This window comes from Oncorhynchus tshawytscha, linkage group LG27 (assembly GCF_018296145.1).
Source record: "Oncorhynchus tshawytscha isolate Ot180627B linkage group LG27, Otsh_v2.0, whole genome shotgun sequence".
NCBI classification, from domain to species: Eukaryota; Metazoa; Chordata; class Actinopteri; order Salmoniformes; family Salmonidae; genus Oncorhynchus; species Oncorhynchus tshawytscha.
In genome coordinates this window covers 7,722,987-7,747,678 of record NC_056455.1, presented here as the reverse complement: position 1 = coordinate 7,747,678, position 24,692 = coordinate 7,722,987, and the positions used below count along the sequence as shown (strand labels likewise).

The window sequence follows — 24,692 nt, the reverse complement described above, 5'->3', positions numbered from 1 at the left end:
ATACTTTGGTAGACCTTTTTTCCTCCTTTCGTTGTGGGTAGTTATCTTTGTTAGGGGCACTATAGCCCTCTTAAGCTTCACGGTCGTTTTGTATTGTTTTTGTTTGTGACATTATCCAAATAAAATAATGTAATGTACACTCACCACACTGCGCTTTGGTCTTCCTTCAACGACGGCCGTGACACTGTTTCCATTGACATCCTTGAGATGTTTCTAACACTTGATTGGAGTTGATTGGAGTTGATTGGAGAAGGAAGTTGACCAAGGGAGGTGGTAAGGGAGGCTACCAAGAACCCGATGGTCACTCTAACAGAGCTCCAGAGTTCCTCTGTGGAGATGGGAGAACCTTCCAGAAGGACAATCATCTCTGCAGCAATCCACCAATCAGGCCTTTATCGTAGAGTGGCCAGACCGAAGGCATTCCTCGTTAAAAAGGCACATGACAGCCCACTTGGAGTTTGCCAAAATGACCTAAAGCACTCTCAGACCATGAGAAACAAGATTCTCTGGTCTGATGAAACAAAGATTGAGCTCTTTGGCCTGAATGCCAAGTGTCACGTCTGGAAGAAACCTGGCACCATCCCTACGGTGATGCATGGTGGAGGCAGCATCATGCTGTGGGGATGTCTCTCAGTGGCAGGGAGACAAGTCAGGATCGAGGGAAAGATGAACGGAGCAAAGTACAGAGAGATCCTTGATGAAAACCTAATCCAAAGTGCTCAGGCCCTCATACTAGGGCGAAGAATCACCTTCCAACAGGACAACGACCCTAAGCACACAGCCAAGACAAAGCAGGAGTGGCTTCGGGACAAGTCTCTGAATGTCTTTGAGTGGCCCAGTCAGAGCCCGGACTTGAGCCCAAATAAACATCTCTGTTGATACCTGAAAATAGATGTGAAGCAACACTCCCAATCCAACCTGACAGAGCTTGAAAGGATCTGCAGAGAAGAATGGGAGAAACTAGGTGCGCCAAGCATGTAGTGTCATATCCAAGAAGACTCGAGGCTGTAATCCCTGCCAAAGGTGCTTCAACAAAGTACTAAGTAACGGGTCTGAATACTTATGTAAATGTGATAAACATTTGCTCAAATATCTAAAAACCTGTTTTTCCTTGTTCATTATGGGGTATTTAAGCATCAGCTGTCTGAGCAGCTTACCAATCACTGTACCTGTACACAGCCCATCTGTAAATAGCATTTGCACACACTGTACATATACTTTTTTTTCTATTGTGTTAAGTGACTGTACGTTTGTTTATCCCATGTGTAACTCTGTGTTGTTGTTTTTGTCACACTGCTTTGCTTTATCTTGGCCAAGTTGCAGTTGTAAATGACAACTTGTTCTCAACCGGCCTACCTGGTTAAATAAAGGTGAAATAACTAAATAAATAAATAAAAGTATTGTGTGTAGATTGTTGAGGGGAAAAAGCAGTTAGTCAATTTTAGAATAAGCCTTTAACATAACAAAATGTGTAAAAAGTCAAGGGGTCTGAATACTTTCCGAATGCAATGTAGGTCACAAAAAAAACCTATCTCAATTCAAATTGGAGCATGATCCACATCCTGCATTGCTCACACCTAATCCAGTCCCCACCTGTGACTGAAAACAGGGAGATAGAGTTTTCCAATGGGCATCTCTCTTAAAAACATAAGTAGCTATCTAGCTATATGACATAAAATGCGGTGTAAAATAGCTAAAAGGCTACTTTGTAACATTAACTGTACAGCTATCCATCCCTAGTGGAAACATTTACAACTGCAATTAAGTTACTTAATCTATTTAATGTATTTTACCTCAGACCATCTGGTAATAAGGTTGCAAGCTAGCACTCCAAGCAGCTTATGCTACTAGCTTGCTGACTAGCATATACTGCTAGTGAAGTTGCTAGCTAGCAAATTAGCATAAACTAGTGCTAACTGTGCCAGTCATTGTCTAAATGACAGGTAGAAACACATTCATAACCATAAAGGGTTAACTAGCCCCCAGGGGCCAGTTACCCCCTAGTAGGGGTGGCGAGTTGCCCCCAACACACTCATCCAACATATTACTAATTATTTATCTTAAGGCTTTCCTACTTCTATATTTAAAAATCAATTATTGATCTAACTTCATCTACAATTTTCAAAATTAACTTTTTACAAAATCAACTTACCACAGTAAATGTTAGCGTAAGCTGCTAGGATTGCTAGTTAGCAACCTTATTACCAGATCGTCTGAGGTAAAATACATTAAAAAGGTCATGTAAAAATGAAACAAGCTCTGAAAACAAGAATAGCATAACACTGGAGTATTATCAGAACCCTTGACCAGAGAAACCCTGTGGCTGTGCATATCATGGAGGCTCGTCACAACATTAGCTCTCTGAGATACATTGGTATCGTACATGGTAAGACTCCAAGGAGGGGTGGAGATACTGATCATCTATTATTGAGAAGAGAATTGTACTCGACTCACAATTTGTGTACCATGTCTCCTAGAGGTCTGAACCAAGAGTTTGATATCAGACCATTTCTTACTTGAATATGTCACTTCGATTTGTCTTGCCTTCTGGGTCTCTCCTACTTTTTATTTTCTGTTACTACTACATGTACCCATCTCATTGATATCGAATTATTAGAGATACACAAATAGTTTTTGCACCCACTGTGCATCAAGTGCTTAGTGGTCATGTGAGGTGAAATTTGTATATTTTGGGATGTGAGCGTTCGGTTTGTTTGTTTGTCCTGATGAAGATCTGTTTCGGGTCGAAACGTTGTCAATAAAAGCGATGAATTGGGAGCTTTAACAGTGTGCAGGCCTTCTTGTTCTTTACTTGCATTACAAATGTTACCAGTTTGGTGTTTTGTAATAACAGTTTTTCAAATTCACCATATATTAGTGAATATAGCACCATAGCGATAAAAAAAAGCTGTAACACTGACTCATATGACAGTCACTAATGTACTGTATGTGCTAGGTGAATGAGTGTAAAAAAATAATGATTATCTTATCAAATGTCTAAACAGAAACTGAGTGATTATCTTATCAAATGTATAAACAGATACTGAGTGATTATCGTATCAAATGTCTAAACAGATACTGAGTGATTATCTTATTAAATGTCAAAATGTGTTTAGTTCTGTTTTTTGAAAAGGAGAATGATCTCATTGCATAAGTATGCCTCGAGACGTACTAGGTTTCTGCAATTGGAATCCTGAACTGAAGTGACATTTTATGGTTGTCATGGCTGCATAACACATAGTGTGTGAGTGCGTGTGTGCGTCTGCAATGTGATATCTTACATACATTGTGTCATTACAGTACATGTCTTAGACATGAGAATAGGAATATATTGCTGTACTTAGGGGACATTTTTACAAGATTTTATTTGAGGACATTTAAACTAAATGATGTACATGAATATATTAATTGAAACAAATAACTCATAATTAATGTATTAGATCAAGTTGAGGGAGAGGAACGAATCCAATACTTAATAATTGTTTGTATTATCCGATAACTGTGCAGCTGTGTAAAATAGTGTACATTGAAGAATAGATTAATATCTAGTTTCAATATTAATTTGAAAGCAAAAGATACATGTATTCTTGCTATGCAAGTGTTATATATTGGATGACATCAGTGCCTGATGCGGAAGAGTTAGTCATTGAAAGAGTGGCTGGTAGTGACACCTAGGCAACATTTCATGTGTGCGTGTGTGTGTATGTGTGTACGTGTATTGTTTGTGTGCGTTTTGTGTGTGTGCGTGAGAGAGAAATCTTTAAGGCTGTAACCTGAGAGACTCTTGGCTGGAGTGGGTCTCTGTCATCAGACTAATAAATCAGAGATAGAAGTCACAGTCCATGACTGAAGAAACACTGTTACAACACAGCTAATAAGGTAGATAACAGATTCACAAGGTACTGTACTCCAGTCAAATAAAACTGACTTGTGTTCTACTTACCGTAGTTAATACAAAACAAGAGTTGGTCCCTTGGTCAATGCCTTAGCCTGGTATCTGTTCTGTAGCACGTATCGCCTTGCTTTATCCAAAACAGACTGACCACCTGCCTACAGAACATCACCTTTGATCTTGAGTCTCTAAAAGGAACTTTTACCCCAAATATAGCCAGGCCGTACATGCCAGGGCTCTCCAGGGTTACAGGAAGAGACAACCCTAAGCCCTGCAGTTTCACACTGCTAACTACCAAGGTAACTGTCAGTTTCACACAGCTAACTACCAAGGTAACTGTCAGTTTCACACAGCTAACTACCAAGGTAACTGTCAGTTTCACACAGCTAACTACCAAGGTAACTGTCAGTTTCACACAGCTAACTACCAAAATAACTGTCAGTTTCACACTGCTAGCTACCAAGATAACTGTCAGTTTCACACTGCTAGCTATCAAGATAACTGTTAGTTTCACACTGCTAGCTATCAAGACAACTGTCAGTTTCACACTGCTAGCTACCAAGATAACTGTTAGTTTCACACTGCTAACTATCAAGACAACTGTCAGTTTCACACTGCTAGCTATCAAGATAACTGTTAGTTTCACACTGCTAGCTATCAAGACAACTGTCAGTTTCACACTGCTAGCTACCAAGGTAACTGTTAGTTTCACACTGCTAACTACCAAGATAACTGTTAGTTTCACACTGCTAGCTATCAAGACAACTGTCAGTTTCACACTGCTAGCTACCAAGGTAACTGTTAGTTTCACACTGCTAACTACAAAGATAACTGTTAGTTTCACACTGCTAGCTATCAAGATAACTGTCAGTTTCAAAATCTGTTTGTATGTTTATGTACAGTATATGTACACTGAGTATACCAAACATGCCTTATGCCTTCAGAACGGCCTCAATTCATCCGGGCATTGACTCTACAAGGTGTCGAAAGCATTCCACAGGGATGCTGGTCCATGTTGACTCCAATGCTTCCCACAGTTGTGTCAAGTTGGCTGGATGTCCTTTGGGTGGTGGACCATTCTTGATACACACGGTAAACTGTTGAGTTTGAAAAACTAAGCAGTGTTGCAGTTCTTGACACAAACCAGTGCGCCTGGCACCTGCTACCATACCCTGTTCAAAGGTACTTACATTTTTTGTCTTGCCCATTCACCTTTCGAATGGCACATACACAATCCATGTCCAATTGTATCAAAGTTTAAACATCCTTCTTTAAACTGCCTCCTCCCCTTCATCTACACTGATCGAAGTGATTTAACAGGTGACATCAATAAGGGATCATAGCTTTCATCTGTATTCACCTATGTCATGGAAAGAGTTCTTAATGTTTTCTATGCTCAATCTATGTATTCTCTTTTGAGGCAATAGAGTTTCCCCTCAGCGCCCAGCATTATTAGCATGGGCTGATCTCTTTCCACATTAGTGTTCTGCCACCGGTTGCTATATGTACATCAAGACCTAAGCGCTATTCAGATGCCAGCTCTCAGAAGCCTCACCCCTGTGTGCTCGTGTGTGTTTACATGTCTCTGAACACTGGGTCTGATAGTGCTCTTAAGAGGGAAATTTGCCACTTCATTTGATAACCGGATGCCCCTCAATTTAGCATGTTAGGTCAGGGTGATTATAGAGGGGATTGGGGGTATAATTTGGGGATCAGGGGATTCTGAGTACAATTACCGGTAACACACCCACTCCCATTTCTTTACCGCACTCTCTTTCTCTCTCCCCCAGCCACCTCCCTCTCTCTCTCTTCCTCTCTCCCCCATCCACCCTTCTCTCTTCCTCTGTCCCCCAGCCACCTCTCTCTCTCTCTCTCTCTCCCTCTCTTCCTCTCTCCCCCAGCCACCTCCCTCTCTCTTCCTCTCTCCCCCAGCCACCTCATTCTCTCTCTCTTCCTCAACAGCTGCCCTGAGTCAGTCAGTTCTAACTCCCGGGACAAAGTCAGGGACGGGCCGCTCTTGGTGTCAGGTGTCAGCACACACTAGCTGTGGAGTGACAACATGGTTTAGAAATAGCAGGCAGGGCTTCTATAAAGGAGATAGACGGGCATGTTCCCAGACACAGACAGCAGAGACCACCAGACCATCACCATCACCACAGAGGCAAGAGAGAGGAGAGAGCTGCCTGAACCATCACAGATTACCTTGGCTAGCAACTACAGACAGACAGATAATCCAGAGAGAAGAACACCGAACACAGAGACACCAAGACAGACAGATAGATAGAGGAGTCCTAGAAGCTAACGGAGGTGATAAAAACCGATATAAGGACAGAACTTCACCCACACAGAACCGTGATAATGCAGGTGTGTACCGTTGTTGAGAAGCGTGCTGGGGCCGTGGTGGGGGCTGAGCTGGCCTGCAGCGTACATGAAGAGAACCAGGCTCAGAGGGAGAGCTACAAAGCTGACTGGAACAGTGTTAATATGAAGACCCGGGCCATGGACAGGTGAGACACAGCCTTTTGACAAACTGTATTAATTACTTCTGGTAGATAGAACATATTGAACAACATTAAGTAATTTCTTCTTATATAAAATATCCAATAACAATAAAGCAAGACGTTCTCCTATATTACCTTGTGAGTCATCATCCTCAAGATTAGCCTACTGTATAATGTATCTTAGTTATAATAACTGTCAGGCTAATCTATCAGCTGACTGTAAAATGCAATGATTTTAATTTTGCTGGTAGGATTCTCAGCTTGATACTGAGAGAGATTAGAGTTTGAAAATCACTGAGCAATGTCCAACTGTTCATTCCTAACTGTGTCGGTCTCATCTCTCCACAGGCAGACAATGAACATGAACGATGACTCTCGTAGGGAGACCTACACTCGTCAGTGGGAGGCTCGCTCTTTGGCCCAGGCCTGTCCCTCAGGGGTGTACAGAGTGGGCACCGTGGAGAGGGGTGTGAGAGAGCACCAGCTTCTGCCCAAGAGGAACACCCTGCCGCTGCCCATCTTCACCCCTGCACAGCTGGGCATCCGGCTGGGTCGCGGAGCACCACACACCCAGGAGGACCTCCGTCCCTTCCCCATCTCCGACGGTGTCTGCCCTGGCAAGAGGGCCGTGGTTGAGATCACACAGGACCTGCCTCCCGCCAAGCCACTCAGGATGGAGTTCGCCAAGGCGCCCAAAGCACTGGGCCGCTCCGTGTCACAGGAGGCCCAGAGAGGGTGAAGGAAGAGGAGAGGAACAATGGACGTTAGAGTGAAAGGTTAACTTTGGGGCTCAGCCCATCAGATAACAGCATGGAGGGATGTATATAGATTTATTCCTAGTGACATTTATTCCATCCCTATTCCCTAGTAGTGCCGTCACACAGTGTATACCTTTCCTGTTTCATTTAGTATTACATGTATACTAGGGACATGTCCAATTTCATACTGTTTGTTATACAAGGTATTATTTGCTTAGAGATCTGATGGCATCTTTTGATTGACAGAAAGGTGTGTTTCAGCTGTGCCATCAACTAATCTCCCTGTTGACTGGAAAAGACCAGACTGTCCTTGTCACGTCTACACACTGAATGAACTGCCCCTGCCCCCCTGCCTGGCTAAAGCCAGCTGTGGATAAGCCACACAGCATAGTATGGCATTCTGACCGCATTGTGTGCAGTGGTACATTCTGACAGCATTGTCATATTATGGCAATGACACCTCACAGTATTGAGACAGCAGGACATTTAATATGCTCAAACAATGTGCTTATGAGGATGTATTTTTTGATATATTCATGTGGAATGATGCACAGATGAGGGAGGTGAGGGAAGGGAAATATGAAGATATCAAAGACGCTTCAAAAGGGACAGAGTGGGAGAGAGCAGAAGAGAATTGGAACTGTAGAGAGGAACAAGAAAGTGGGCACGCAGGGAGGGATGGGCTCAACATACCTTGGCATCCATCCCTCTTCTTTTGTAAGAATGGAGAGCTGGTGAACCTCCAGACCTTCAGAAGTCCTTGACACACTCTAATCCTGGGTGAGAGGACAGAACGGTACAACATGATCCCACACTGGGAACCCAGACAAAGGAGCCACCTGGGCACAGACGTCAATTCACGTTGGTTCAATGTCATTTCGTTGAAATGATGTGGAAACAACGTTGATTCAACCAGTGTGTGCCCAGTGGGAGGTTTGTGTGTGCTGACATGTCTGGATGGTCCCGGGTCAGGACTCAAGTCATTGATATAGACTGACTACTTGTATGATCAAGACTTATTGTATATATTTAAAACAACGTGTCATTTGACAGTGTTTGAGCTGATCTGCCCACCTAGCTGTGTGATAATGTTGACATCTGAAGTACAGCATCTGATGTATCTGGTAGAGTTAGTGAACAGATCATACAGAATGATGTGAGTCTCTACTGTTGTAGAGGAAAGTGGGGTAAGTTGAGCCATTTCTTACATTCAGCATCACTCGGTCAAGGGAAATATAATATTCTTTCTAACAAAGATGTCAACATGTATTTCAGGATGTTGTGTATCCCTGGAAATAAATCGAATTCATGTAAACATTGTAATTTTCCCCAAAAAAAGGGGTCTCTTGGCACAACTTATTTGAGCCGGGGGCCGGGTAAGTTAAGCCATCTACAAATTTCAGTACTGAATGAAATATTACCACTAACTGTTTCCCAAACACAATTCAACACCACCACAATCACTTTTTGTTTGTCTTGTAATAATTTGAAGCATCTTTTAACACTTGTCATTGGCTCATATTGAAGCTTATAGAGACCCAAAATTATGTATAGAACCATTTTTACCCCACTGCCATTGGCTCAACTTACCCCAAGGCAAACATTTTGACTAAATCAGCCCACACAGCTACAAGGATGCACTTTCATGCTAGGTTTAGGACCTCATATTGAAGCTTATAGAGACCCAAAATTATGTATAATACCATTTTTCACAGACTCCATGAAATTATGACCTCTTCCTAAATATTTTGTCAAATTATTAATTTGGTGTATGGCTTCCAAGAAACAACTAACCCGTTTGGCTCAACTTATCCCACTCTCCACTATCTGTTTTCATGTGTTGGGTTTATATTTTTGTATAATAAAATCTGAAGTGCTTTTCACTTTATTTCTGTGTTAACCTGTTTAATACAACCATCACAAAGACCACACACACACACACACACACACACACACACACACACACACACACACACAGTAAATGGGGAGTGGTGATGATAGATTAATCTACGCCTGACTGATTATCAGCTGTAAACAACATGGCTAACTCATGACCTTGCACCTACAGGCTTCTGTTCAGGCAGCAACAGCTGAACTGGGGGCTTATATATCTTTTTTTGTATTGAAAATCAAGTCTGAAATTTCAAAGTGGAAATTTCAAACTTCAGAAGATTTGTCAAACTTCAAATACACTACAAGTTTTACATTTCCTGAAAGTTCCCCTGCAACAGGGTGATGCAATTAGTGCCTAACATCTTACCACAAGGATGGAAACGTAAAACTTGTAAACTGACTGAGCTGGACATCTCTACAGAATTCTTGTTTATACAGTGCATTTGGAATGTATTCAGACCTCTTGATTTTTCCACATTTTGTTACGTTACAGCCTCATAATGATATCTATTAAATTGTTTCCCACCCCCTTATCAATCTACACACAATACCCCATAATGAAAAAGCAAAAACAGGTTTTTAGAATTTTTTGCAAATTCATAAAAAAATTAATGAAAACAGAAATATCACATTTACATAAGTATTAAGACCTTTTACTCAGTACTTTGTTGAAACACCTTTGGCAGCGATTACATCCTTCAAGTCTTCTTGGGTATGATGTTACAAGCTTAGCACACATGCATTCAGAAACTTGTCCCGAAGTCATTCCTGCATTGTCCTGGCTGTGTGCTTAGAGTCATTCTAATGTTGGAAGGTGAACCTTCGCCGCAGACTGAGGTCCTGAGAGCTCTGGAGCAGGTTTTCATCAAGAATCTCTCTGTACTTTGCTCCATTCATCTTTCCCTCGATCCTGACTAGTCTCCCAGTCCCTGCCTCTAAAAAACATCCCCACAGCATGATGTTGCCTCCACCATGCTTCACCATGGGGATGGTGCTGGGTTTCCTCCAGACGTGACGCTTGGCATTCAGGCCAAAGAGTTCAATCTTGACTTCATCAGACTGGAAAATCTTGTTTCTCATGGTCTGAGAGTCCATTAGATACCTTTTGGCAAACTCCAAGCGGGATGTCATGTGCCTTTTACTGAGCAGTGGCTTCCGTCTGGCCACTCTACAGTAAAGGCCTGATTGGTGGAGTTCTGCAGAGATGGTTGTCCTTCTGGAAGGTTCTCCCATCTCCACAAAGGAACTCTGAAGCTCTGTCAGAGTGACCATCGGGTTCTTGGTCACCCCACCTGCCCAAGGCCCTTCTCCCCTGATTGCTGAGTTTGGCCAGGTGGCCAGCTCTAAACTTCTTCCATTAAAGAATAATGCAGGCCACTGATGGACACCACTGGGACCTTCAATGCTGCAGAAACTTATTGGTACCATTCCACAGATCTATGCCTCAACATAATCCTGTCTGAGCTTTACGGACAATTCCTTCAACCTCACGGCTTGGTTTTTCTGACATGCACTGGCAACTGTGGGACCTTATATGGACAGGTGTATGCCTTTCCAAATAATGTCCAATCAATGGAATTTACTACAGGTGGACTCTAATCAAGTTGTAGAAACATCTTAAGGATGATCCATGGAAACAGGATGCACCTGAGCTCAATTTCGACCCACATACTGTAACCTCTACTACTTTCTCTCCCCTGTCCCTTCATGTTTACTTTTTCTCCAACTGGGATTGTTCATTTTTTCACACTTCCCTTTCTTTCGGTCTTTCTCTCCATTTCTCCCATCATTTTCTCTGCCCACCCCTTGTCTCTCTGTTATGGTGTCTAGTATGGCTCTGTGTAGGGGTCTAGGTATTATTAGCAGGGTAAACATTGCTATCACTAAAGAGACAGAGAGACAGCCGTATCTGCCTGTTATTCTCCTCTGAGCTCTTAATCCCTCACTGTTTTATCAGATCTTTGGGTCATCTGGTCTGCTTCCTTTCCCCCCTTATCTAGAATATTACCCACTTCTACCACCCCCCTAAAACCTATCTGCCACACCCCAAACAGGCCGAGACAGAATCTACCATAGACGCTGCCAAGTCATGAAACTCCCCTCCAGTAGCCAAGGAATGTCAGTTGACACGGAGAGTGAAGTTCATGTGGAAAATCTCAACACAACACGGACTCCACTAGTCTCAGTCCATCAGATAGCCCTCATCCCATATCTCCTACTCCATCCACTAACTGTACATGCATTCTAGCACATATATCAATATTGTGTAACTAACTTGATTGAATTGATCCATCCATCCATTTTGTGAATTACCAGTATGTGCTGTAAGACTGACCCCAGATTTGGTTGTAATTCTTCATCACCTTCAGGGTTCATGGAGTCAATTTGCTTTTAATCTCCTGCCTTCCAACCCCCGTGTGTACTCATCACAGTACATTTAAACCCTCAGGGGTCATGGGAGGTCATACTGTGGTGAAGTACGGTAGAATGCAGAGTCACTGTGAACGCCTGTCAAAACATAAAAGTGTTCAATTCTCTTGTAATCTATCTACTTCACCCCTCTCACCAGGTGTATCCCATTTGTCCCTTATATCTCCTGTGTATTTACTGTAGACCTGCATTTTCTGTTTGTCTGTTGCCAGTTCGTCTTGTCCAGTCAAGTCCTACCAACGTTTTTTTCCCAATTTTTGAGTTTCCATAGTTGCTGTTTTCTAGTCCTCACGGTTTCCCCAACATTTTCAGACTACTAAACAGCTATTGACTTAGAACAACAGAGATAAAAACAGGGTGGAAGGTAGCCTAGTTCTTATTGGACTAGGCTGCAAGATCGAATCCACGAGCTGACAAGGTAAAAATCTGTCGCTCTGCCCCTGAATAAGGCAGTGTGTACTGTCATACAGTACACACTTTTAGTTTTTATTGTCCTAGACTACCGGTATAAAATGCTTGCTTGCTAGCCTAACTTACTTTCATAGACAATGATGCGCCAGCCATCTAGTTAACATTAGCATACTAAACTCAGCAAAAAAAGATATGTCCTCTCACGGTCAACTGCGTTTTGTTTTCAGCAAACTTAATGTGTAAATATTTGTATGAACATAAGATTCATCAACTGAGACAAACTGAACAAGTTCCACAGACATGTGACTAACAGAAATGGAATAATGTGTCCCTGAACAAAGGCAAGGTCATAATCAAAAGTAACAGTCAGTATCTGATGTGGCCACCAGCTGCATTAAGTACTGCAGTGCATCTCCTCCTCATGGACTGCACCGGATTTGCCAGTTCTTGTTGTGACCCCACTCTTCCACCAAGGCATCTGCAAGTTCCTGGACATTTCTGTTGGGGATTGGCCCTAGCCCTCACCCTCCAATCCAACAGGTCCCAGACGTGCTCAATGGGATTGAGATCAGGGCTCTTCGCTGGCCATGGCAGAACACTGACATTCCTGTCTTGCAGGAAATCACACACAGAACGAGCAGTATGGTTGGTGGCATTGTCATGCTGGAGGGTCATGTCAGGATGAGCCTGCAGGAGGGGTACCACATAAAGGAGGAGGATGTCTTCCCTGTAACACACAGATTTGAGATTGCCTGCAATGACAACAAGCTCAGTCGATGATGCTGTGACACACCGCCCCAGACCATGACGGACCCTCCACCTCCAAATTGTTACCGCTCCAGAGCACAGGCCTCGGTGTAACACTCATTCCTTCGACAATAAACGCAAATCTGACCATCACCCCTGGTGAGACAAAACCGTGACTCGTCAGTGAAGAGCACTTTTTGCCAGTCCTGTCTGGTCCAGCGATGGTGGGTTTGTGCCCATAGGCGACGTTGTTGCCGGTGATGTCTGGTGAGGACCTGCCTTACAACAGGCCTACAAGCACTCAGTCCAGCCTCTCTCAGCCTATTGCGGACAGTCTGAGCACTGATGGCGGGATTGTGCATTCCTGTTCTAACTTGGGCAGTTGTTGTTGCCATCCTGTACCTGTCCCACAGGTGTGGTGTTCAGATGTACCGATCCTGTTGTTACACGTGGTCTGCCACTGCGAGGACGATCAGCTGTCCATCCTGTCTCTCTGTAGCGCTGTCTTAGGAGTCTCACAGTATGGACGTTGCAATTTATTGCTCTGGCCAGATCTGCAGTCCTCATGCCTCCTTGCAGCATGCCTAAGGCACGTTCACGCTGGTGAGCAGGGACCCTGGGCATCTTTCTTTTGGTATTTGTCAGAGTCAGTAGAAAGGCCTCTTTAGTGTCCTAAGTTTTCATAACTGTGATCTTAATTGCCTGTCTTAATGACGTTCCACAGGTACATGTTTATTAATTGTTTATGGTTCATTGAACAAGCATGGGAAACAGTGTTAAAACCTTTATAATGAAGATCTGTGAAGTTATTTGGATATTTACGAATTATCTTTGAAAGACAGGGTACTGAAAAAGGGACGTTTTTTTCTGAGTTTACATCTAGCTACATGTTGAACTTCCATTCTCCCAGGCCAGGGGAACAATGTATGAATCTATGGTTGGATCAGAATCACCCTTATAATCATTGGCAAGTACAGAGAATTAAGTAAAACTACAGTCCATAATCCCTATCTTCATCCATGGCTAATTTAGGAAAGGACAATTTTAGCTAGCACCGGAGGACAATGACAAAGTGAGATGCAACAATTATTGTTTTTTTCTGTCAATGAAGTTTGGTTTCTGATGTGATGTGACTGATGTGAAGCCAAATCTAAACTGGCTTCCCTTGACACTTTTTTGGGGGGTGAGCCAGGACCATCTTCTTCTTTGGTATCATGGCAGTTGCACATTTTGTTTGTGCTTGCTGCCACCTACTGTGCGGTAGTGTCAATCACGTTCCATTTTTGATAGTAAAATAAAAACGAAAAAATGTTAAAAATCGCACCACCAACCAACCCTACACCTATAGTTGAAGTCTGAAGTTTACATACAATTAAGTTGGAGTCATTAAAACAGTTTTCAACCAATGCACACATTTCTTGTTAACAAACTATAGTTTTGGCAAGTCAGTTAGGACATCTACCTTGTGCATGACAAGTTATTTTTCCAACAATTGTTTACAGACAGATTATTTCACTTATAATTCACTGTATATCACAATTCCAGTGGTACCACGTTCATCTGTACAAACAATAGTACGCAACACCATGGGACCACACAGCCATCATAACGCTCAGAAAGGAGACACATTCTGTCTCCTAGAGATGAACGTACTTTAGTGCGAAAAGTGCAAATCAATCCCAGAACAACAGCAAAGGACCTTGTGAAGATGCTGCAGGAAACAGGTACAAAAGTATCTATATTCACAGTAAAACAAGTCCTATATCGACATATCTTGAAAGGCTGCTAAGCAAGGAAGAAGCCACTGTTCCAAATCCGCCATAAAAAGCCAGACTACGGTTTTCAACTGCACATGGGGACAAAGATCGTACTTTTTGGAGAAACGTCCTCTGGTCTGATGAAACAAAAATAGAACTGTTTGGCCATAATTATGTTATGTTTGGAGGAAAAAGGGGAGGCTTGCAAGCCGAAGAACAGCATCATGTTGTGGGGTGCTTTGCTGCAGGAGGGTCTGGTGCACTTCACAAAATAGATGGCAACATGAGGGAGGAGAATTATGTGGATATATTGAAGCACCAGCTCAAGACATCAGTAGGAAGTTAAAGCTTGGGTCTTCCAAATGGGTCTTCCAAATGGAAGCAAACTTCCAAAGTTGTGGAAAAATGGCTTAAGGACAACAAAGTCAAGGTATTGGAGTTGCCATCACAAAGTCCTGACCTCAATCCTATCGAAAATGTGTGGGCAGAACTGACAAAGCGTGTGCGAGCAAGGAGGCCTACAAATCTGACTCAGTTACACCAGCTCTGTCAGGAGGAATGGGCCAAAATTCACCCAAATTATTGTGGGAAGATTGTCGAAGGCTACCTGAAACATTTGACCCAAATTAAACAATTTAAAGTAACGCTACCAAATACTAATTGAGTGTATTTAAACTTCTGACCCACTGGGAATGTGATGAAAAAATCAACTCTGAAATAAATCATTATCTCTATTATTCTGACATTTCACTTTCTTAAAATAAAGTGGTGATCCTAACTGACCTAAGACAGGGAATTTTTACTAGGATTAAATGTCAGGAATTGTGAAAAACTGAGTTGAAATATATTTGGCTACGGTGTCTGTAAACTTCCGACTTCAACTGTATACCCCACTATTTCATACGCATTAAATACCTCAGAACATCTTATATCTGCAGTAAAATCTCATAAACCCAGGTACTTCTCTGCAGCTGCCACCTGCACCCATTAAAAACCCACTGCCCCATTCCACTACTTTGACCCCGTCTGCTCCTGCACCATGCCAATAGCATGAGAGGATGGGACACCCCCACTCAACACACCCTGTAACTCTTCTGATGACAGAACGCTAAGAAGCCAGCCTTACTGAAGCATACATCACTCGTTGGTCTATCCCTCTAAGCTGGCACAAATCTACTAATCACTGGGATCTCAGGATCCCTGACCCTTGACCCATCCTCCTCTACTTTCTTCACTGCCACAGCATACTACACCTCCTCCACTGCTCTGACTCTGGCTACTTCAACCTGCCCCTCTCGCACCAGACATTTTCCATCCCCAGCACTGATCTTGACCCAAGTTGCATGACTCAGAGCGCCTGTTCCCTCTGGTCAGAAGAAACACAAACAAATATCACAAGTCCACTACAGGTTACCTTCACTGATTCAATTGCACCCAACTCCTTTCTCACCCACCCTGTAACCACAAATGGATCCGCCAAAAGGCAAGGGTCCACTTTCTCCAAAAATGTCACTCCTACTGGACCAGATTCTTCTTTATTCATTGATGCCAGGCTCAGGTTCCGAGGTCTTCACCACACCTTCCACCTCACTTAACTTGCCCTCATTCACTTCCATTTTATCTCCAGAACTCAAGTCTGGCACACGGGTCACTCTGTTTGACACCAATCTTCTTCGACACCCCATCTCCATGTTTATCGCCATCTTCCTCAGATTCAAATCCAACCTCTGCTTTCCTCATACTCTTCAACGTCTTTGTCCACTTACTCCACCTCCATTCCTCCTCAGAAACTCACCTTTCTGTCTACCTGTTCCAAAATTCCTGTTCTTGGTCCATGATTCCTCCTACAACGGTTTACAAATGTTTGCTAGTGCTGTCAACGTTGTCTCTGTTGCTCTACGCTGATTGGCTATTATTATTATTATTTTTCAATTTCAAGGGAGGCCAAATGCTCGCTAGCTTTCCTTGCATTCAATGCTACGAGCGACAACCATGTCATACTCTTTTTGACCAGACAGCATCAGATAGATGGGCTACACGTACTGAGACAGAGGGCCTCTGTTTCTTTCACTCGGATGCTTTCTCCAGTGAGATACATTCAGCCTTTTGCGAATTGAAGGACATTTATGAAACACAGAGAGATGAAAGATAAAAGAAAATAACAAATTATTTTGTATCTTGTTAATTTTGTTTTGGGAAGCCTGGCTTCCCTTGGCATCCAAGAATACACGCCACTGCTACTCATTAATACATCCCTGTACGCACCCACTGCACACACACACACACACACGTACGCATGCACGCTCAAAGGCGTCATGCTCATAGGGGGCACAGTGGCCCCCTCAGATTTGTCCTGTTTGAAAAATATATAATTGTTGTTCATTTTGTTGTCTCTCTGTAATACTACTAGCCACCTAGCAACTTTATGAAGTTTGCTTTAGCCCAGATAGGTTCCTAATCTCCCATCCTCTTAACTAGCTACCAAGAAGTCAAGTCAGGCTATCAATCTTAGCTGGCATGCCTGCTGGTAAGATTGGTCAACTTTAGAAAAGCAAGCAATAACAAAATGTACTGAATAATTCACATTCCTTTCAATCTTTTAGCCAGATTTTAGCAGAGATGCAGAGAACCATATTTAATTTCTTTAAAAAAAATAACAACTCTTCTGGAGGATACAGACAGCTCAAGGAATATGCTTAGATATGCAATAAAATATGCATATTTTTGACATACTTCTGTATATTTAGTGTATGTGGACACCCCTTCAAATTAGTGAATTCTGCTATTTCAGCCACACCTGTTGGCAGTAGAATGCCACCTTTCCAACAAGTCAATACGCAAATGTCAGCCCTGCTGGAGCTGTCCTGGTCAATTGTAAGTGCTGTTATTGTGAAGTGGAAATATCTAGGAGCAACCACAGCTCAGCTGCAAAGTGGTAGGCTACACAAGCTCACAGAAAGGGACCATTGAGTGCTGAAGCGTGTAGCACGTAGAGATCGTCTGTCCTCAGTTGCAACACTCACTGCTGAGATCCAAACTGCCTCTGGAAGCAACGTCAGTACAAGAACTGTTCGTTGAGAGCTTCATGAAATTGGTTTCCATGGCCGAGCAGCTGCAGACAAGCCTAAGATCACTATACGCAATGCCAAGCGTCCGCTGGAGTGGTGCAAAGCTCGCCGTCATTCCTGTTTCAGCAAGACAATGCCACCGTACACAAAGAGAGGTCCATACAGAAATGATTTGTCGAGATCGGTCTGGAAGAAGTTGACTGGCCTGCACAGAGCCCTGACCTCAACCCAATTGAACACCTTTGGGATGAATTGGAATGCTGACTGTGAGCCAGGCCTAATCGCCCAACATCAGTGCCCGACCTCACTAATGCTCTTGTGGCTGAATGGAAGCAAGTTCCTGCAGCAATGTTCCAAAATCTAGTGGAAAGCCTTCCCAGAGGAGTGGAGGCTGTTATAGAAGCAAAGGGGAGACCAACTTCATATTAATGCCCATGATTTTGGGATGAGCTGTTTGACGAGCAGATGTCCACATACTTTTGGTCATGTAGTGTACATATGAACTTGCCAGAAACTCACTGAAATAACAAGTGACATGCTGATAGACATTAATATAAACAAGCAGCTTGACATTTATTGTCATGAATCTTGCTCTGTAGGCAAAACTGAGCAATTTCCGCAAGATGGGCCAGTTGCAAAGTCAAAATTGTCTAAATCGCAAACATGTATGAATACAAAAATTAGCTTTCTGGTCTTAATTTAAGGCTAGGCATTAGGGTTAGCAGTGTGGTTAATGTTAGGTTTAAAAACTGATTTTATGACTTTGTCTGTGTTAGCTTGTGACCTCTCTGCAGAGCTGCCTCCAGATCAAGATTCGTGACAATAAATGTCAACCTGCTAAAAACTAACTCACAATCACAGAAAAGCGCCCTCTGACTTTGTCATTACATAGATGATGCTGCACCCTGCTGGGTATTTTGTGTAATGCATGTAAAAAATAAGGCCAAAACGACTATAATATATGTCATTTAGCAGGCATATATCCAAAGCGACTTATGGTCATACATTTTATGTATGGTTGGTGTCGGGATTCAAACCCACAACCCTAGTGTTAGAAGTGCCATGCTCTACCAACTGAGCTACAGTACAAGTCTGGAAGTGAGCTTAAAAACATTGAACAATGCTGAACAATGATGATCTTGGCCTTTTCTTTACTTGAAATAACAAATCTAAAAAGACACACATTAAAACATGGAGAAATGAAATGTAGTTCTGTTTACTGTGACACGTTTAGAATGATTCCATCTTGTAAAAACAAGGCTAACGATGAATGGATGCTGTAGATTTCTGCTCTTCTTGTCACTGTCTTCTCTCCGCAGCATCATAGTAATCTACACATTCGCGAGGCAAAGAGAGACATGGAATGCATCTGATGAACACATTCCTCACAAGTGTTTAGTATAATCAGCCTCGTTATAACCCACAGTATCGCAATCAGCAGCACTGTCAGCACCCTCATCAGCATCATTATGATCCTCCACCAGCCAGCATCACAGAGCTCTCACATCATCTAACAGAGGGTGCTAATTGGGATGTTAGATCCATAGAATTAGGAATTAGTAGTAGTAGTAATTTAATAAGATATATATGGTTAGATCCTACATGTTAGAACACCGTTACACAGCCCCTTACGTTCCCAATAAGGCCTTTGAGACTTCCCCATCCCCCAGCTCAATGTTCTGTATGTACAGTACCACAGATTATTGAGTCATTCTATTTTTATGGTAACTCCCTCCCAATGTTTTATCTGCTGTTCTGCTATGGACACCCATGTGTTCACGCTAGTGCCGCGATATGTGTTCTACAGACATATAGCAGAGATGTACAGAGTGTTCCAGTTGTGTACCTGTTGCTGGAGGGACGTCAGCCCCCACAGTCCTGGTAGCGCTGGGTGGGGGAGGAGGTGGGACCGCCCTCCTGGATGACATCACACATGCGTATCATTGTTATCGCCGGCCCACATTGTGTCACAACATCAGTCTATGTAAGTGTGGGTACGGTAGGGGTTATGAATGGGGTTGTGTTGGGATTCACCTGGTGGTGTCTCTGTGTGGTGAGGGTGCTAGCTCTAGGGGTTCAGGGGTGTTGCGGTAGACCAGGCTAGGGTGAGGCAGGGGTGGAGGCAACCAGGTTGGGTAGGGCAGGTAGGCTGGTAATGGTAGTGGTACACCTCTGGATCCTCCTCCTGCAGTATTGAACCTTTATTTAACTAGGCAAGTCAGTCAAGAACAAATTCTTATTTACAATGACGTCCTAGCCCTGCCAAACCCTCCCCTAACCCCAGACGATACTGAGCCAATTGTGTGCTGCCCTATGGGACTCCCGATGACGGTCGGTTGTGATACAGCCCGGGATCAAACCAGGGTCTGTAGTGACACCTCTAGCACTGAGATGCGCCACTCAGGAGCTGTAAAAAAAAAAAAAAAAAAAAAAAAAAAAAATCACTGGGGGCCAGCTGGCCTGGAAGGGAGGATAAAAACAGCCTATTCAGACACAACATGTGTCAAATGGCACCCTATTCTGTATTAATATTTTTTTTTTAATAGTGCACTATATAGGGAATAGGGTGACATTTGGGGCACATCCTCACTCTCCACTTCAATGGGTTAGATGACCAACTGCTTATGGAGCCTCAACACAACCACTAAACTGACAAGGAACAGTGTGACCCAAAACAGACTCCAAAAATAACTTTTAGGTGCATTAGCTAATGTGAGGAGCCAATCTGACCTCGGTCTGTTTTCTTTTCTAGATTGTCATATCAGGTTAGGTATGTCTCTACCTACTGAAACACATGTTTTCAGATGAATAATGTAAGATGAGCGTGCTGCACACGGACAGGCTGGATGATAAGTTGGCACAGGTGACGAACAGTAAATGTACCTCAGTGGTGGAGAGTGGGGCCGGGAATAGCCAAATGACTGTACCTCAGAGGTAGACGGAGGGTGGAACTGGGAATGGCCAAATGAGCTGAGGGCTGACATGGTCATGTTGTTCATGATGACCTGGTGCATCTGAGCATTTTGGATCATCATCAGCTCCACCAGGTCTGGAGAATAGCAGAGAGCAACATTACACACACACACACACACACACACACACGGAAGCTAACTTCTATATGCCTGTTGTGCTGTCCTTTATCCTTTAAGTGACAATCAACCTGTTTCAACCCGCATGGTGTCCAATCACGAGTTCTAAATCAAATCTGACATCCTGAATGTTCTATCCTCTCCCTTCCTCAATTTCTGTCTGATATCCTTCCAGTAATATGAAAATACATATTTTTCCCCCTGGCTGCTTGTCAGGGTACTCTGGCGACAGCCTGATGCAACATTTAGCAAAACGACACTATATTATACAACTCTGTCAAAATGAGAGGAATCCAAACTACTCATTGAATAATATCAGAAAGAATGCCACTACTGAAATGAACCTCAATATAAGTGAGTTGAAAGTAAGAAGAGCAGAAAGGTCAGCCAGAAGGATGTCAGTCAGAGCAAACAATCACTGCCCTGGCCTGAGCGACCAACAGACAGACAATGAGGCTAGAGGGGGAGAAGGAGTGCCATAAAGAGCCTTGACCGCCATTATAGATGGTTGAGCTCTGGCCCTTAGGTCCAGCTGGCACCTGAAGTGACATTCACAGTTTCACAGACACACACACACACACACACACACACACACAGAGAGAGAACGAGTGAGGTGAGAAAATACACTGTATAATATTGCAGGCATGTGTTGGAGGCAGAAACCCATGTCAGGCAAGCTGAGAGACGTGGGCTCTGTCTGAAAAGTTATCTTGACAGCCTGCCATACGCACCCTGCTTAACGTGTCCTGGCCGGATGGAGTGAGTGGGAGATGACACAGCAGCAGGGAGCTGCTGGAGGATGGTTGTGGGCTGCTGGGAAGCCTGGGACGGAGACATGAGACTTTAATGAGGCTCGCTGACTGGAGGCATATAGCCAGGGAGAATATCTATCTCCCATATCTAATACTGCCATGGATGAACTACTGTTAAGAGGCAGGCAATATCAGCCCACTCTCTCAACATAGTTAACAGTAGCAATGCGTGATAAAACATCCAATTAAAACTACAAGGTAGTGAGCCGGAGATATGCATCAAGAAGATATGACTCATCAAGCTATTACAACAAAACTCATATCACAGCTGTTGGAAGCTAAAGATGCCTCCCTTAATGATGCTGCAAATGAAGTCAATGGCATATAGAGAGACAACTTTCTCTGTAAATGAGCGTGGGTGTTAAATATCACATAGAATTAGTCTCTATGATACGCCAAGTAAACAGGTCAACTGCATTTTTTTGCTATAGAAAAAATCCCTGTTGGCGACACTTACAGGCTGTTGAATTATCTGCACATTCTGTGCGTCCTGGTTCCACTGCTGAAACTGTGGGTCAGTATCATCTGTCCCTGCCATTGAGTTTCATATGTCGGTAAAAAAAAAAAATATTGAGCTGTAAACAGTGACTGAAGATAAACCTTGTTTTGATCCAACCCAGGCTTGGAGTATACACTCACCAGTTGGGTTGCCAAGGTTTCAAAGCGCAAACAACAAGTGCGAGAAATATGCGCAGGTTGTTGCGCACACATAGGCTGGTGCGTCACTTACTGTAATGATTATGCTGCTATGGGATATTTAAACTAGGACTAATTAGTCACTCTCTCTATCACATCTATTTTCTTAGCATTTAGGCCTGTATGATATAATCGAGTTCTAAACGTTTCTAAAAGAGCAAATGAGGTGGTCACACTTGAATTGATTTTGACAGCTGTGGCACAAAGGTAGCCTTCTTCCATATAGCGAAGTGAGTGAATTCACAAAAGTAGCCTATAATTGGGATTTCCCGCGCCTAGACAATAAGCTTGACAAATCCATATGGTCGCATGCATCAATGTTGACGGGAGGGGCAGGGAACAGGTGGGCCGCCGCTACGTAGGTCTCTCACTCTAAATTGAGTGGGCTAAATTACGGACACCTGGGATAAACCTGGGCCAGCTCTCTTTCACTTCATAGACCACTAATTACAGCTTTCATTTGACGAGTTTTTCGCTCTGACTCTCGCTATCTCCGTTCTCCTCCTCAGTGTTTCTCTCTTCTTTCCTTCTCCTATATGCTGTCACTGTCTCCCACGCGGATCCCATCCGCCCCCACCGCAGCATTTCAAACGGTGTAATTAATCAATGTGTGCGCCATCTCGGAATGATCGCCTCTATTTTTAAAAAGCCTTTTCACCAGGGCCGTTTCTAGCATTTTTGGGGCCCTAAGTGAGATTTATTTGTCCCCACCACGTCGGGGACAAAACATATGAGTGCCCCCCCTCTTGGAAGAGGATAGTAAAAAAATCGCAGCTTTAAAGTGAATGTTCTGCAATTCCAAAATAATGTGCCATGGGGCATAGAGACATTTCTTGCAGTTCTACACATTTTGTCATGGGATGGAGATCAAATGTTTCCGTTTGAAAGCGAATTCCTATAATTCTGAGTGAGAGTGACTAATATAATCAACGGGGCCCCCTGGAGGTCAGGGCCCCTGGACACCAGGATTGGGCTCAATTCGAATTGAAGGCAGTCAATTCAGGAAGTGATTTGAATTTTAAAAATCGAAAACAATTTTGAAATAAATAGCTTCTACTTTTCAGTTTATTGAGAAGTTGTTGAAACATTTAAAAATAGTGTATTATTGAATTGTGATTTTAGTTTACTTCCTAAATTGACTGCTGGGCATTTACCTTGAGATTTGGCCATGATTACTACAAGGTTTACATGGCTAGAAACATACCTAGCAATCTATAAAATGTTAGCTGACATGGGCTAATTGAGTGACTGTCAACGACTGACAGAGGAAACTGCTGATGGGTCTTTCTATAAACTAGGGAACCAGTTAGCATTTCTCTCTCTGTTTGGAGCTGTTACAAAGTCATTAATAATAATAATAATATGTTTTTTTTTCCCCAGGTGACCACATTAAGATATAAAGGGGGAACATAGATACATTCAATATAATGAATGAGTTGAAACCCTTTCTCATGCTTGGAGTCTTTACAGATTTGGCAAAAATCGTATTGATATTGCTGTCGGACTCTTCTTTTTAAAAGGAGGTCTCAGAAGTGCACTGTAACCGCTTAACATTTCGTATCTCCGTATCTCATGGTGTGAAAACAGTTTTTATGGGCACACATGTTCAAAATAATGCATGTGATTGCAAAATCTAATGCTTCAAACAGAAATAGTAGCTTTAATATGATTAATAAAACTAAAATAGATACTGTCATTTAGTGAGGTGTCACGCCTTGGTCTTAGTATTTAGTGTTTTCTTTATTTATTTGGTCAGGCCAGGGTGTGACAAGGGTTTATGTTGTGGTGTGTTTTTGTATTGGGGTTTTAGTAGGTATTGGGATTGTGGCTGAGTAGGGTTGTCTAGGAAAGTCTATGGCTGCCTGAGGCGGTTCTCAATCAGAGTCTGGTGATTATCATTGTCTCTGATTGAGAACCATATTTAGGTAGCCCGGGTTTCACTGTGTGTTTGTGGGTGATTGTTCCTGTCTCAGTGTTTGTTGTCACCAGATAGGCTCAGTCACTTTGGTTTTTCTTTTTTCATTGTTTTGGAAGAGAAAAGAACGAGCGCCATTCTCCTTGCGGAGATGGTGCTAAATCCATCAACACGGTCGGTCCCTGGGATTGGGCTGGCCAACACGATTCGGTTTGCTTGGAAGGAAAAGGAGTTGGAGCCTTTAGGACGGGAAACTTTTGGAAGGATAATATTGATGGGGATTCTAAAGCTGACGGTGAAGGACGTGTTTTGTTTCCAAGGCAACTCGTTGGAGGGAGCATACGACGTGGCACTATATACAGAGGAGAAACACGATGATATCCTGAGAAGGGCAAGAGCAGTGGGAGGTGAGAGGCCGATGAGCCACTATGAAATAACAAGCCTGGCGAAGAACAACTTTAGGGTTGTAACTGTCAACATTTACAACCCATACGTTAAGGGACGAAGAGGTGAGGGCCTTTCTGGGGAGATACATGGATAACGTCTCCTCAGCAAGGCACCTCAAAGACTCCCTTGGGTTTTGGAATGGGAGGAGAGGCTTCCAGGCCCTCCTCAGGGAGGACCCAAAGGGACATGGTGGCTACCTCCATCCTCCTGCTATGTTCTCCCTAGGGGCTGACAGGGGACGTTGTTTTATGCACGTCAGCCCCCATTTTGCAGGCG

At 43.1% G+C, this 24,692-nt stretch overlaps 2 protein-coding genes across 5 annotated transcripts; one reads left to right on the top strand and one right to left on the bottom strand.

The window, feature by feature from the left end:
- The first annotated feature begins 5,990 nt into the window (after positions 1 to 5,990).
- LOC112236134 (telethonin) lies at positions 5,991 to 9,039 on the top strand. The gene is made up of 2 exons (XM_024404711.2): positions 5,991 to 6,399; positions 6,742 to 9,039. The coding sequence occupies exons 1-2, from the start codon at positions 6,251 to 6,253 to the stop codon at positions 7,130 to 7,132; spliced, it is 540 nt and encodes a 179-aa protein (XP_024260479.1). The 5' UTR covers positions 5,991 to 6,250; the 3' UTR covers positions 7,133 to 9,039.
- Positions 9,040 to 17,918: 8,879 nt separating this feature from the next.
- Positions 17,919 to 22,617, bottom strand: LOC112236129 (proline-rich protein 29-like). 4 transcript variants are annotated; one of them, XR_006080127.1, is made up of 8 exons: positions 21,998 to 22,617; positions 21,816 to 21,889; positions 21,278 to 21,368; positions 20,891 to 21,085; positions 20,385 to 20,506; positions 19,492 to 19,642; positions 19,304 to 19,374; positions 17,923 to 18,788 (listed from the first exon to the last, which is right to left on the bottom strand). XR_006080127.1 is itself a non-coding variant. In XM_042307431.1 (4 exons), the coding sequence occupies exons 1-4, from the start codon at positions 21,894 to 21,896 to the stop codon at positions 19,838 to 19,840; spliced, it is 321 nt and encodes a 106-aa protein (XP_042163365.1). In that variant the 5' UTR covers positions 21,897 to 22,617; the 3' UTR covers positions 19,818 to 19,837. The 4 variants fall into 4 exon arrangements, 1 of the variants encoding a protein (XP_042163365.1); XR_002951171.2 differs by having other exon boundaries at positions 21,816 to 22,616; XR_006080126.1 differs by lacking the exon at positions 20,891 to 21,085 and having other exon boundaries at positions 17,919 to 18,788; positions 19,304 to 19,642; positions 21,816 to 22,615.
- Between the last annotated feature and the right edge of the window lie 2,075 nt (positions 22,618 to 24,692).